We start from the raw sequence: 14,398 nt of genomic DNA, 5'->3' as shown, positions 1-14,398 counted from the left end.
ATTTGCCAATTCGGTAATTAAATTGACTGAATCAACCTTTACTACTAAAGTGTGAAATCCCAGGATCCATGTTCATGGGAAAATTATGTATTGGTAGAATCATGTGACTCACTGGGCCTAAATTATGTTCCCTCATTACGAGGGGCTTTGTCATAAGAGCATCTAACTCTTTCTAAAAAACTATTCAGCTCACCCTTTTGGTTATGCCACTCTTGAGATCTCCTGAATCTCCTACACAAATAGATTGGATTACTAATTCCCGTGTAATCAAGAAAGGACTAAAACTGATAGCCTGTGCGCTGTTCTTTTCAAGCTACCGCAGCAATTATGCACACTCCCCAAACACATTCTTGTGCCTTGGCTTCATGCTCTCTCCATCTCCCAGCAAGCAAACACCCTGCATGAATCTCAACTTTATAACTGGGCTCCCCGCCTCCTCCCCAGTTCCTGATTCCCTGTCTCTTAATCTCTGCTCTGTGTAGCGCCACCTTTTGGGGAAACGTAGTTTCTACAAGACCAAAGGCAAGCGCTTTCAAGCCTACAAATATTAACAGCTGCTAACCTTCCTTTTACCCTAACCTTCCTTTACTGTTGTTATACTTACTGCTGAGAGCTAATTTTATTGATCCAAAGAAAAAAATATACACCAAATGTTATGGTTAAGTTGTAAAGAAAAGAAAGCAATGGTGTGGGTGTGTTTATCGCTGGGCAGTGCTATTCTGTGTGTTTCTTATCTTGTTTTGGTTTTAACAGGGGGAGAAAGGCTTTCCCGGACCGGCTGGTTCTCCTGGCCAGAAGGGATTCCCAGGTCCCGAAGGTTTGCCTGGGCCACAGGGACCCAAGGTATGTCAGTTTATAAGCTTGGAACAGCCCCAATTTACCTGGCCTTCTTTATGCCTACCCCAGGCTGCTGGGAACCTGGAGGGAATTCCACATTTCAGCCAGTTGGTGGGCGCCATGTTGAATTCCTGCTCTCCAATCTTACCTGAGTCCACAGAACCGCATCTTATCCCAAGATAATTCAAATGCTCATCACCTGAAAGTTCCCTATTCAACTTTCTCCTCCTCCCTGGTCCACACAGTCTCTATACCTGCATCTGCCTCTGACTTCTTTAGTCCTGCATGAAAGGATAAATTCTTTTTGCCCTCTATTCAGGACCTAGTCTTGCACTGTATCCTGGTCACTGGGATTCCCATTAGAACCATGCCTCTTGGGGGTGCCTGGGTGGCTTAGTCGGTTAAGCGTCCAACTTTCGCTTAGGTCATGATCTCGCGGTTCATGGGTTCGAGCCCTGCATCGGGCTCTGTGCTGACTGCCAGCTCAGAGCCTAGAGCCTGTTTCAGTCTGTGACTCCCTCTCTCCCTGACCCTCCCCTGCTCACGCTGTCTCTCTCTCTCTCTCCTAGAAATAAAACATTAAAAAAAAAATTAAAAAAAAAAAAAGAACCATGCCTCTTGGCCATCCCTTTCTTTTTGATGTTAGCTTTTCTCTTTCAGCCCGTAAGCACGTAGATGTTCCCCATACAAATATAAAATTTCCTCTAGATCTTTCAAGCCCTGTAAGCAAAGGATTGCCATCCTTCCCTTGTCTTTCCTTTCTCTGTCAAGATTTTAAAACCAAACAAACCTCACTAACTATATAGTTCATCTCCTATTCACTCCTCAGCCAGCAATTCACCTCTGGCCTCCCTGCCCTGAAAACATTCCTGCAGAAATCACCCATGACTTTTCTATCTTTATCTGACCTGCACCCTTCTGCTTTGTTTCAAACCCTGCGGATCACTCTCTTCCTGAAACAAGTGTCTTTCCTGGTTTCTAGAATTCTCCTTCCTCGGCTTCTCTTCTTTTTGCCACACCCTTCTCTTTTTCCATGGGTCCCTCTTTCTCAGCTCATCACACGTTTTTATCCTAAAGTCTGTGATACAACAAAGGGCTTTGTTTAAGTAAATACCCTAGAGGATTTGCTAAATAACTACATAACCACTAGATTTGCTGATGGCTCTTTCCTGCTGTGGACAGGAGCTGAACTTAAGCCTGGGCTCTCACGCACTCACGTGGTGGTTCCCCTGATTGCTGGCCTCCAGCAAGCTATGAATTAACTACTAAGCTATGAAAGGTAGTTGTCACGGAACCCCACAGAGTCTTTTTAAATTTCCCAAGTGGGTGGTATACTTAAGTGGTAATCAAAGGCAACATTTATTGCAACTCTGTTCTGTGTGAGGCATTGGGATACTTACTCTGGCCTGGATCTCATTTACTCTTCACATTAGTCCCAGAAATCATGACTATGGTGACTCATATTCTCATCTCCATTTTAGGGATGAGGAAACCAATGCTCAAAGCCCTTAGGTAACTTATCCTGGGCTCCACGGTGAAAGGTGGCAAAATCAGAGTTCAAATCTGGTTGTTGTTTTTTTTAATAGTCTATTGTCAAGTTGGTTTCCATATAACACCCAGTGCTCATCCCCACAGGTGCCCTCCTCCATGCCCATCACCCCTCCTCCCTCTCCCCCCCATCCCCCATCAGCCCTCAGTTTGTTCTCAGCATTCAAGAGTCTCTCATGGTTTGCTTCCCTACCTAAATTTGGTTTTATATGATTCCAGAATCAAACTCCTATAACCAAAGAAACTACACCCACATCTATGGGTTCTAAGTAACATGCACAATGTGGTTTTTCCAGGAATTCTACCATTTCCTGTCTCTCCAATTCATTTATGTGTCGTTTCTCCATTACTTTTTCTTCCGACCCTAATTTTGAAAAAAGTCATTCAGATTCTGGACATTTAGTGTCTGAATTCAGACCCATTCAGTCTCTGATCATCCCTCTGCCTTCCTCCAGGGCGTGGCCTAGGCTACCCTTCCATTTCATTAATAAAATGAATTTGCTTCGATTCTGGACTTGGATCAACCTCATGGCAACTCTTTCCTTTTTTTATTTTGTTCTCTGCACCCACTCTGCTTATTATCTTGGCATTTCTTAGGAAAATCCAACAATCAATTAAAATAATAATTGTAGGGGCACCTGGGTAGCTCAGTTGGTTAAGCATCTGACTTTGGCTCAGGTCATGATCTCCCGTTTCTTGAGTTCAAACCCTGCATCGGGCTCTGTGCTGAGAGCCTGCTTCAGATCCTCTGTCTCCCTCTCTCTCTGCCCCTCACCCACCCACACTATCTCAAAAATAAATAAAACATATTAAAAAGGAAAAAAAGAAACTCCATGTATCCTGTTGTCATGGAGTTCGTATAGGACAGTGTGCTTTATAAATGTACCCACAAAAGATAATTTGCTCAAAGACAGACAATTAGAGCATATTAAACCTGACCAAAAAGAGTTGTCAGGTCAAAAAATTTCCACTCTTAATTTTAAATATTTTGTGCACGAAGAACATTTCTAATGAGGAAGTAAAACCTAGTCAGTCTTGAGTCTTCTGCATAAGACACAACATCCTGCAAGCCACCAGGATGTCCACCCTGGACGTCGCTGAAGGCCCTCTTTAGCCTTGACCGTCCAATCTCAGAAGGCCCTGTAACAACCCCTGTCTTAAAATAAAAAAATAAAAAATACCAAAGTGTACTGAAATTCCTATGAATGACAAAAACAGCCTTGGGACAATGGAACTTTCCCACCAAGTGGCCCGGTTAAGACAGTTTCCATTTAAGGTAATTCTCTCAGAAACAGGGGCCTCTAAACTGTATTTATTAGATGCCCGAAGCTAGTTTATCTCAGGTTCAGGCAGTTCTTCCTTTGCTATTTATTTATTTCTGCATGCCAGGCACATTTTGTTAATAACGTATTTTTCATGCACAGAAATATTCGCCGCCATTCTCATCCCCCGTTGTAACCGCATCAGTATCCTTATCAGACTTCAGCAGCTGTCTGGCTAATGTGGGGTGTTTACGGCAGCTCTTCACAGGCATGAATGTGAACACGAATCATTTTCTTATCTTGTGAAAATGTAGGTTCTGAATCAACCCATCTGAGAGATGGGGGAGACCCAAGAGCTTGCACTGATAACAGGCTTCCAGGTGATGCTAATGCCACGGGCCCCCCTGGACCCCACATGGAGTAGCAGGGGTTTGAATGAATTTTTGTTTGTCTTGCCAATAAATATTTTAGCTCCAATTAAACAAACAAGCAATTTGCCATGTTAACGCTGAGATAATCACAGGAGCAAAACGGGTTGGCATGTGAATAAAATGGCGACTCTTAATGTATGGGTTTGTTAGTGCCAAATGATTTCCAGTGTTTGCCTTTCAGTTTGTTTTGTTTTGTTTTGTTTTGTTTTGTTTTGTTTTGTTTTGTTTTGGATCTAGGGCTCACCAGGACTTCCAGGACTCACCGGTCCCAAAGGTGGAAGGGTTAGTAGTCCAACTGGTCCATCCTGATTGTTTGATGAAAACTCTTCTTTAAAAAATAAGAACTCTGCACTGTAAAAGTTATACAGATGTCACAAAGGAATACATTCTATACAGTCCACTCTATAGTTGAAGTTCAAGAACAGGTAAAGGTAATCCATAGTGGCAGAAAACACTGGTCACTGTGTTGGGGGTGGGTATTGATGGACTGGGAAAGGTGTCAGAGAACCATCCGGGGTGGTGGAGATGCTGTCTGGATGGGGTGGTGGTAATACCAGTACGTACATGCACACATACGTAAACGCCCCTCAAACTGTTAGTGGAAGCTTGGGGACCTCTCCTGTATGCAGATTATGCCTTCCAAATCTATCCAAAAAGGCAAAAACGATCTTAATCATCTCTTTTAAAAAAAGGTTTATAAATGTAAGATTTAGAAAAGTTTGTCAACACTTTTTTGTTTGGCTGTTTTTCAGATAGTTTTTAGCCTTTCCTAAGTACAGTTGCAGGATGGGTGATTAGAATGGCAGATAACTTTATGTTTATCGGTTGGACATTTTTAAAGTGTTTCTTGCCACCTTCCCCTTTTCTATGTCTTTAGGGAATAACTGGATTGCCAGGATTTTCAGGACCTCCTGGACTTCCAGTAAGTAATGAGGAAAATAATGTAAATTTAAAAAAATAAATAGAACCTCATTTTAATAAGGAGGTTAAAGCAATACTGCAAGGAAATGGGTACTGAGGCATTTGCTACCTGATGAAAATGGTAGAATCAATAATATATTAGAGTATGGATTTGTAGGACATACAGCCAAGCTGTATTTCCTGAAATGCAAGCAGAATAGAATGTTATAGAATGGAATGGGACAGAATGGGGCTTGACAGTATGAGATAGGATAGAATGGAATGAGTTGGGATGGGATGGGAGGGGATGGGTTAGAATGGAATGAGATCAGATGCAATGGGATGGGATGGGAGGGCATAGAATGGAATGAGATCGGATGGGAAAGGATGGGATGGGAAAGGATATGATGGGATGGGATGGGATGGGATGGGATGGGATGGGATGGGATAGAATGGAATGGAATGGGATGGGATGGGATGGAATGGGATGGAATGGGATGGGATGGAATGGAATGGGAAGATGGGATGGGATAGAATGGGACCGAATGGAAGGGAAAGGATGGTATGGGGTAGAATGGAATGGAATGGGAAAGGATGGGAGGGGATAGAATGGAATGGGATAGGATGGGATGGAATGGGATGGGAAGGGATGGGATAGAATGGAATGAAATGGGATGGGATGGGACAGAATGGGATGGGAAAGGACGGGATGGGTTAGAATGGAATGGGATGGGATGGGAGGGGATAGGATGGAATGGAATGGGAAAGGATAGGATGGGATGGAATAGAATGGGACAGAATGGAATGGGAAAGGATGGGATGGGATAGAATGGGACAGATGGACTAGAATAAATGGGATAGGATAGGATAGGATAGGATAGATGGAATAGAATGGAATAGAGCAGAGTGTGGAATAGAGTGGAATAGGGTGAAATAGAATAGAATAGAATAGAATAGAATAGAATAGAATAGAAGAATAGAGGAATAGATGGGATAGGATAGATTATTTCTGTTGAATAGTGTAGAATAATAAAATAATAGTTACTTCATGCACACATCCCTTTTCTTTTTCCTTTCTTCTCTTCTGGCTTAAAACAGCATGACTTCATTTTAATATAGAAAGGTCTCTTATTATATCTGAAATAATTGTATTTCACTTGGTGATTTTTGGTTTTGTTAGCCCATTTTATTTGCTATGATTCTTATTTAAATGATCTAAGATAACTAAATATACTACATAACTATTTAATAGCTATTTCTATTTAAATAACTCTCTAAATCAGCCCATCTTTTTCTTCACCTTGGGTTCCTCACTATTGCCACTTGCTCCCAGGGACTGGTGCTTATGTCTCCTTTCTGAGACTTGCTGTGTTTTCAGGGCACCCCAGGACATCCTGGACCATACGGACCCACTGGCGTACCAGGATGCAATGGTTCTAAGGTATGTACACCTCACACAGGAGCTCGTTAGGAAACATTCTGCTGAATGAATGAATCAAGGTGAAGGAGGAACGAGATGGCATAGACTTTCCTTGAAGGATTCTCTTAGCCAAAACCAAGGTGTGTGTAGAGAAACATAATAAATTTTCTTCTTATGGTTTGATTTCTCATTGTCTTTTGGGGACATTCTCTCATGTTCTCCCACAGAAGGGTGGGGACTCACCCACCCGTTACTTTCGCCTGAGGTTGTGAGTGTATGTAAATCAGAAGCCAAAAGCATGGAATGCAAAACTGGTCTTGGGCAAAGAATGACTGAGCTTTTCAGTATTCACTCCTCTTTGTTTCCCGACGGCACTCCCCTTTTCCCCAGAATGGTGGCCATGAAAGAACTAATTAGTAAAGTTTCAAGGAAACAGCAATTAAAAAGTTCTTGGCACAGTTCGACTTTTGCTGTTTATGCACAATTTGAGAAACAGTAGATTCTAATCCTGTTTTCAGTTAAGATAATGGTTTTCTGGCCTTCAGCCCCATGACCCAGTAGCCGTAAGGAATTTGGGTTACTTTGTCTCAATTTACCACTGTGGGGTTGGAAGAGAGAACCAGGGAAAATATCTCAATAGGCTGTTCCAGAACAACTAAAAAAGAATGACAAGCTTTGTATGTCTTCCAGGGTGAGCAAGGGTTTCCAGGCCTTCCGGGGACACCAGGCTACCCAGGGATTCCAGTAGGTGTCCATTTCTAACTCTGTATAAAGTGTAAACACAAGTCATTTACTCCAGAATGGTCGTATGCTAAAATCCATCAAGACTCTGGGAAAGTCTGGAGCAGCTGAGAGTAGACCTTCAACTAATGGGTGGGGAATGAATGAATAAATGCGCTGAGTTCAGGTTTGTACTTTGAGGCTTTGTTTTGCATTTGAGATATCTAAGCAGAGATGCGTGATAAGCAGCTAGATTTGCTCAGAGAAGCCCCGGATGGTGGTAAAGGAGAAAAGGAGAAAAGAGCCTTAGACATGACGTAGAAAGCTCCAGCAAGGATGTCTGGGTCAAGGAGAATAAGCCTGTCAAGACGATAGGCCCTAGTGGTAGAAAGAAAGCCAGGAGGAGTAGACTATGGAAGCCTAGGAAGGCTGTATTTCAGTAGAGGGAAGTGCCAGGTAGCTTCCCAATGCTGCTGAGAAGTCCAAGGAGATCTGACATCTTGTCATTGACCTTAGCAACATTTCCATCATTGCAGAACTTAGCAAAGGAAACTTAGTCAGGAGGCAGGTATGAGACCGAGGGGTGAGTGGGTTATGAACAGAATGGGAAGGTTGCAGATGACATGAAAGAGACATAGGGGCAATAATGGCAGGTGGAGAGTAAGGGGAGATTTTGTTTGTTTAAATGAAAGAAACTTGAACTTATTTCAGAGCCAGGGGGAAGTATACAGTGAGAGAGGGGGGTCGAATAGCAGTGAAGACAAAGCAGTGATGCTGTGTATTTGGTTTCCTTTTCTTAGGGTGCTGTTGGTTTGAAAGGAGAAAAGGTAAGTCATGGGTGGGATAGTAGTATTGAAAATCTCCGGAGCACCTGGGCGGCTCAGTTGGTTAAGGGTCTGACTTGATTTCATCCCAGGTCATGATCTCTCAGTTCGTGAGTTGGAGCCCTGCATGGGCTCTGCGCTGACAGTGGGGAGGCTGCCTGAGATTCTCCCTCTTTTTCTGCCTCTCCCCTGCTCATGCTTTCTATGTCTTTCAAAATAAACAAAAAAAAAAAAAAAGAAAAATCTAAAGGTATACGTGAAAGGAATTCCATTAAATGATGAGATATAAGTAATTACAAATCAGGTTTCATAATTAATTTGGAAACCAATTAAAAATTGGGCCATGATATTTGTTCCTATTTGACAACTTCCTTCCGCCCTTGTCATAAATACCTCTTTAAAAATACAACTTTCATAAAATCCTTTAAGGGACTAGAGTCTAGGAGGAAAGAACTGACATCAAGCTCAGGGTCCCAGCTTCTAGATCAGGAGCTGCCACTAATTCTGGTATCTTGAGAAATGCTCTGTCATCCTTACATCTTTCTTGTGTGCACAGTAAATTGTCAATTTTAGGATATATGAAAATCTTAGGTCTCTTTGAAATGGAGTAGCTACATAATCTTAAGTCTTTTCTCTAAGTGTGGATCCTGAAAAGTACTTTTATCCTTGAAGCAGTAGGAGCTTGAATAAGCATTTCAAGGAGTTTTGAAAATATAACATTGAATATGTTTGATGAGGTTCTTTATTTTCAAGGGTGCTCCAGCTGCGGAAGGCATAGAACTCGATGGAAAAGGTGACCCCGGGTTTCCGGGAGCCCCAGGAATACAGGTAAAGCACTTCAGGGAAGGGCTTATCATTTTCATTTCTTTAGCTCTGGCTCTCCATCTGTCTGTCTTTCCCTCTCAGTTTTCTCCCTCTCTGTGTCTCTGCATCTCTGTCTTCATCTCTGCCCCTCCTCTCTCTGTCTTCCTCTAGATCTTTTCCTTCCTCTCTTAGACACATTTTTATTGTTTGTTTTCCATTTTCCTTTTTGTTTTATTTTCTTTTTATCATTGAGGTACTATTGACATATGACATATTCGTTTCAGGTATACAGGATAGTGATTAGATATTTGTACATATTGTGAAGTGATCCCTAGAATAAGTCTAGTTAATGTCTGTCATCACAGAGACAAATATCTTTTTTCTTGTGATGGGAACTTTACTCTCTTAGCAACTTTCAAATCTAGAGTATAGTTTTATTGACTATAGTCACTATGTTGTACCTTACACCTCCCCCCAAACTTATTTATTTATAACTGGACATTTGTACATTTCTCCTACATTCCACTCCCACCTCTGACAACCACAAGAACATGTGCAATAGACACTCATAGTTCTTCTGTTTACATATCGACTCCGTTTCAGTCTAGAACATTCACTTTATGAGAAAGGCCATGAAACTAATATAAAGGTGAGCATAAGTCTTTTAATTTCTTCTTAAATCTCAATTATCCAGGTTTTCCTAGCCCTAAGGAGAAATCTTCAAGGAATAGTTATGTTCCACTTATTCTGTATTTGTTGAAATCAAGGATAAGTTTGTATCATACATTGAGTATCATTTAAAACTATAATGTTAAATAATAGCCCTACTGTAAAATTTGCAGGGGTAAGTAAGTGAGTTTTATTAAAATGTGCCTTTTTCCTGTAAGATGGTTTACTTTCCGATCCATATGTATGTAGATCTGAGTGTGATCCAAAATGGATACAAAGAGACACAGCCATTTGGGGGACCGTGTGTGTTTTATTTTGTGATTTGAAAGGATCTTCTGGTAGACCTAAGGCACAGTTACTAACTTCCAGGTTAAAACCAGAGATATTTTAACTTAGTTCAGAAGTATATGTGGAAATTTCTGGAAATTTGTCCAAGTCAGAGAATTTGAGTTTAGGTTGTTGAACTCCGGGATAGTGACCCATGCCAACTGATGATGAGCCACAAAATGGCAGAATGATACACTTCAGAGCCTTTACTGACCTTTGATGAAAGATAGAGAACATGATGCCTCTTGATTTTTCTTGCTTAGGAAACATTTAAGAGGCCTGATGCCAAAGGAAAGGGATCCAGTAAGAAGAGATAGCAGCTATCTGGGACATTGATGTGTGCCTTAAATGTGCACTGAGTGTTGGCTAGGTACTCCAGTGTGCTACCGATGAAGATATAACAGTGGGACATTCATCTATACAAGAAATACAAATTACATGCCAGTTGTGTGTCGGGAGCTATTCTAGGCTCTAGAGCTACCACGATGCACAAATCAGTTTTAAAAAAAATTCTTGCATCATGGAGCTTACATTCTAGTAGGGGAAAAGAGAAAAATGTAAATTAATAAGTGTTGGTTAGATAGCAGCAAATGCCAAGGAAGAAAATACTGCAAGCGCGGGGGGTAAGGGAGTGTCTGCGTTGGAAGGAGGGTTGTGACTTTAGAATGGGCGAGCAGGGAACGGATGACATTTGCGTGAAAATACGAAAAGGGAGAGGAAGTCGGTCCTCTAGATGTAGGGGAAAGAGCATTCATTCTAGGCAGAAGGAGAGCAGGTGGAAAGCCCTATGGGAGGAGCATGCTTGGCTGAGAGAGACAGACGGACAGACAGACAGACAGAAAAGCAAAATTGCAAAGATTTAAAAACCTCTTCCAAAGTAAAGCAACAGCTCTGGTCATGCTCCTGGAAATGTTACCGTCTGGGTATTCCTGGCAACCTGTTCTACATGGCAAAGTGCTTTTAGGCGCCTTTTTAAATTTTTTTATCATCATTATTATTTTTGTTATTAACTGCAGCCATACATGAGAGGCACCATGGCCCTCGGCTTTCATTAAAATATGTTCATGGATTTAATTACTGGACACTGTTCTTAGGTGAAAAGTAAACTCAAACTTACCCTACTCTTCTCTTAATTTACAGGGCTTACCAGGCCTTCCAGGCTTTCCCGGGCCTGCTGGTCCACCTGGCCCTCCGGGGCTCTTTGTGAGTATGGAGCCATCACAGATATAGACACTGGAAACTAATAAATTCATTACAGCTAAAAGCTTTACACAAGAGTTTTCAGCTTGGCATGTTTCCTGCTGTAATTTTAACTTCTGGATTTTTCTAGGGCTTTCCGGGCACTGCGGGACTTCCAGGACCCAAGGTAGATTACAGTTCCTGTGTCCCAACAGCCAGAACGCCCTAAGCAAGCTAAAAGCCAAACCCGGTCTGATTGGACATGTGGTCACTGCTGGGCCCCTCTCTGGAAGCCACGGGATTGTTCCCTGGGCTTGTTCCCAGACAGCTCTGCACCCTTCCCTTGCTTCTCCCTACACTTCGTAACTTGATCTCTGATAATTCTGTTCTCAGGAGCTCTGTATCAGGAAAGGGCAAGTCCACAGGTTTCCCATTCCTGATAATCCTACTGATCATCCAATACTTTATCCTATAGACTTTTGCAGTGGGCTCTTCCCAAAACCACCCTGATCTCATGCCAGTGAATGAAGGATGAATATTCACGTGGTCATCAAGCAGCGTCCAAGATGAATATTCATGTCCTCATCCAGGGTGCCTGCATGTCTTTCTATGAAAAAGACCTATTCTATTTGCTAGTGTTGGGAAGGAAAGAACTTTTTCTCTGCCCTTCTAGGTTCTGTGACTGGGGATGTGCAAATGGAACTGAGAAAAGACAGATTAACAGGAGAAGAAGGTTTATTTCATATGCATCTGAGAGCCTCACAGAAATGAAATGAAAACCCCAAAGAGGCAGTCAGGCCCAAAGGCTTGTGTACCATTTTAGCAAAGGGTGAATAATTTGTGGAGGAGTGACAAGATAGAAGGAAAATGCTTTTCAGCTTGTAGGGGTGGTAAATTGTGGGAAGGTAAATATATGGGGAAAACTAATGGAGGTTAAGGGTTATTTCGGTAAGGGTTGTTTATGCACATGTCAGTCAGTGCTGGTCCCAGTGATAGAATTGCCTCTTCTCTCTGGTACGGGAGAGTGGATGACGACGCCTTCACCAAGGGAAGTTTATGCCCTGCCCTTAGACAGATGGAGGAGGGTAAAGAACCTCTTTTGCATTTGTTATTACTCAGTTGCCTTGAGCTCAAAATAATTATTATGTCAAGTTAATATATTTGAAGTGGCTTTTTCTGAGCCCCTCTATTAACTAAATAAGAAAATGCTGAGTGAGGCTGATCACTCAAGGTGAAGATTTCCTATACACAAAGGCTAGTAAATAAGAGATAATGTGTTAGTACTAATTTCCTTGAGGAAATCAAGGAAATTTGATTGATCACCTTTAGTGAAGACACACTGTTCTCATTAGACTTATCTCATTTCACTAAATTGCTAGTGAAGTCAGGTAGCCTGAATTGTTTTCTTAGCCTCTCTAGGACCTTTTGAATTCCAGAATCCTGAAGTTCAGCTACCCTTCCTTCTTCTTTTTAAGATGAGAAAACTAGGGCATCAGAAAGCTAGGTAACCAGCTAGTGGTTGAGCCAGAAAAAATGTCCTCTGAGCTGGTTTCCTTTCCCATCCTATCCCACATCATGCCATTATTTGCCATATTAAGTAAATCCCTTAAGCTTTCTGCGTTTCACGATCTCTACTTTTGAAAGAAACATGGTGCCCCTCTCCTCCAAGAAATAGCTAAAATAATGTTTATAATAAAATTATAATTTTATAAGAATAACATAATTAAAATGTAAATGTTCAGTTACAAACATTGGAACTTCGGTGGGTTTAAACTATTCATAGTCATTTTTTTTTAATAATTTAGTTTTGTCTTTTCTTACAGGGTCACATGGGCGATAATGTGATAGGACAGAAAGGAGAGCGGGTAATTCAAATACTGGTGTTTATTTGTGGGCAAGATATTTTAAGTCTCAGAGCCACCAACCTATACACCTTAGTCACTGAGGGACATTGAAATAAACACGTGCGTTTGCTCTTTCATTGGCTCTATCTTCTTACCAAAGAACTAAAGGGGAAAGTCTGTCTTTCAAAAAAAGCAAAGGTGCTGTTGTTCAGTTTTGCATTCCTGAGTGTATTTGTCTTTAGGGTGTGAAAGGATTAACGGGACCCCCTGGACCCCCAGGAACGGTTATTGTGACGCTAACCGGCCCAGATAACAGAACGGTAACTCTTCCACTTTATTACTAGGGTTGTATCTTCTCACTTCTGGGGGGAGGTCCTTGTGATCTTTTACCTCTTCCATAAGCTTCCATCCAAGCCCAGTTCAGCCCAGCCTGAGCCTCTGGATTTTATTTTATCCCCATCTTTTACTGGAGAACCAGAAAACAACGAGACAGGGATCTGAGGCAAGATCGGACGCAAGCAGCTTCAAGATTCTTTTTTTTTTTTTTTTTTTTAATTTATTTCTAGGAGAGAGGGAGAGACAGTGTGAGCAGGGGAGGGTCAGAGAGAGGGAGTCACAGACTGAAACAGGCTCCAGGCTCTGAGCTGGCAGTCAGCACAGAGCCCGACGCGGGTCTCGAACCCAGGAACCGCGAGATCATGACCTAAGCGAAAGTCGGATGCTCAACCGACTAAGCCACCCAGGCGCCCCAAACAGCTTCAAGAGTCTAAAAGGTAGAGCCTGGATCTAATTTTGCTCACCTTTTATCTGCATCCCCTCTCACTGTCCCTAACTCAGATGGGGATTCAATGAGTATTTTTGAATAAACAATAACAAAATGGTTATATGGCTCTGATCCAACTGGATAGTAGTGACCTAAAGATTTTGGTCAAATGAGACATTTTTATCTGCCATTATAACCCCAAGGGCAATTTGGCCCTAATTTCTCTCCAAGGACACTATGACCCTGTTTTTTGACATTAACACTTGCATTTTGTCCCTACCATGGGGTAGCTAGAAGGAACAAGATATAGAACTGAATTGAATGCTCAGAAAAAGTGAATCACAATATATTACCCCAAACTTGACACTAGGTTGATACTGGAATGTCTGGGGGAGGGAGGAGGAAAGTGAGGGGTTAACTAACAATTTTCTTGTGGAAGAAATAAACATAAATCATCCTTCTTTTTAAAGTCTATGATTATTTTTAATAATAGCTTGATTGAAATTTAATTCATATATCATAGTCCATATATCTGTTTTAAAGAATAAAATACATGGGTTTTAGTTATAATTAGTTTTAAAACATTATTGAGATATAACTTACATACTACGAAACTCACTTATTTAATGTATAATTCAATGACTTTCAATGCATTCATGGATTAATACAACAAGTATTACCACCTGCAATTTTAGACTATTTTCATCACCTCAAAAATAATCCCTTAACTGTTACACTCTAGTACAATTCATTTTTAATGACAGAAATTATCAAAACAAAACTGAAAAGAGTTAAAACACGGCAAAATTTGATATGACCAACATCATAACTCTCATTGAAGATTGCAGAAAATTTTACCTGAACAACTTT

The 14,398-nt window shown here is 41.4% G+C and overlaps 1 protein-coding gene across 1 annotated transcript in view; it reads left to right on the top strand.

Moving 5' to 3' along the window:
• The window catches only part of COL4A3 (collagen type IV alpha 3 chain), a 136,128-nt gene that overhangs the window by 65,212 nt on the left and 56,518 nt on the right, over positions 1–14,398 (top strand). Inside the window, exons 3-13 of the mRNA XM_039257611.1 lie at positions 754–843; positions 4,316–4,360; positions 4,956–5,000; positions 6,357–6,419; positions 7,089–7,142; positions 7,919–7,945; positions 8,696–8,770; positions 10,883–10,945; positions 11,073–11,108; positions 12,745–12,786; positions 13,008–13,085. Coding sequence (XP_039113542.1) covers positions 754–843; positions 4,316–4,360; positions 4,956–5,000; positions 6,357–6,419; positions 7,089–7,142; positions 7,919–7,945; positions 8,696–8,770; positions 10,883–10,945; positions 11,073–11,108; positions 12,745–12,786; positions 13,008–13,085 — 618 coding nt within the window. The remainder of the gene's footprint in view (positions 1–753; positions 844–4,315; positions 4,361–4,955; positions 5,001–6,356; positions 6,420–7,088; positions 7,143–7,918; positions 7,946–8,695; positions 8,771–10,882; positions 10,946–11,072; positions 11,109–12,744; positions 12,787–13,007; positions 13,086–14,398) is intronic.

This window comes from Hyaena hyaena, unplaced genomic scaffold, assembly GCF_003009895.1.
Source record: "Hyaena hyaena isolate Hyena2069 unplaced genomic scaffold, ASM300989v1 scaffold_628, whole genome shotgun sequence".
NCBI lineage: Eukaryota > Metazoa > Chordata > Mammalia > Carnivora > Hyaenidae > Hyaena > Hyaena hyaena.
The sequence above is the reverse complement of the archived record's forward strand: the minus strand, read 5'-3'. Positions and strand labels throughout refer to the sequence as shown.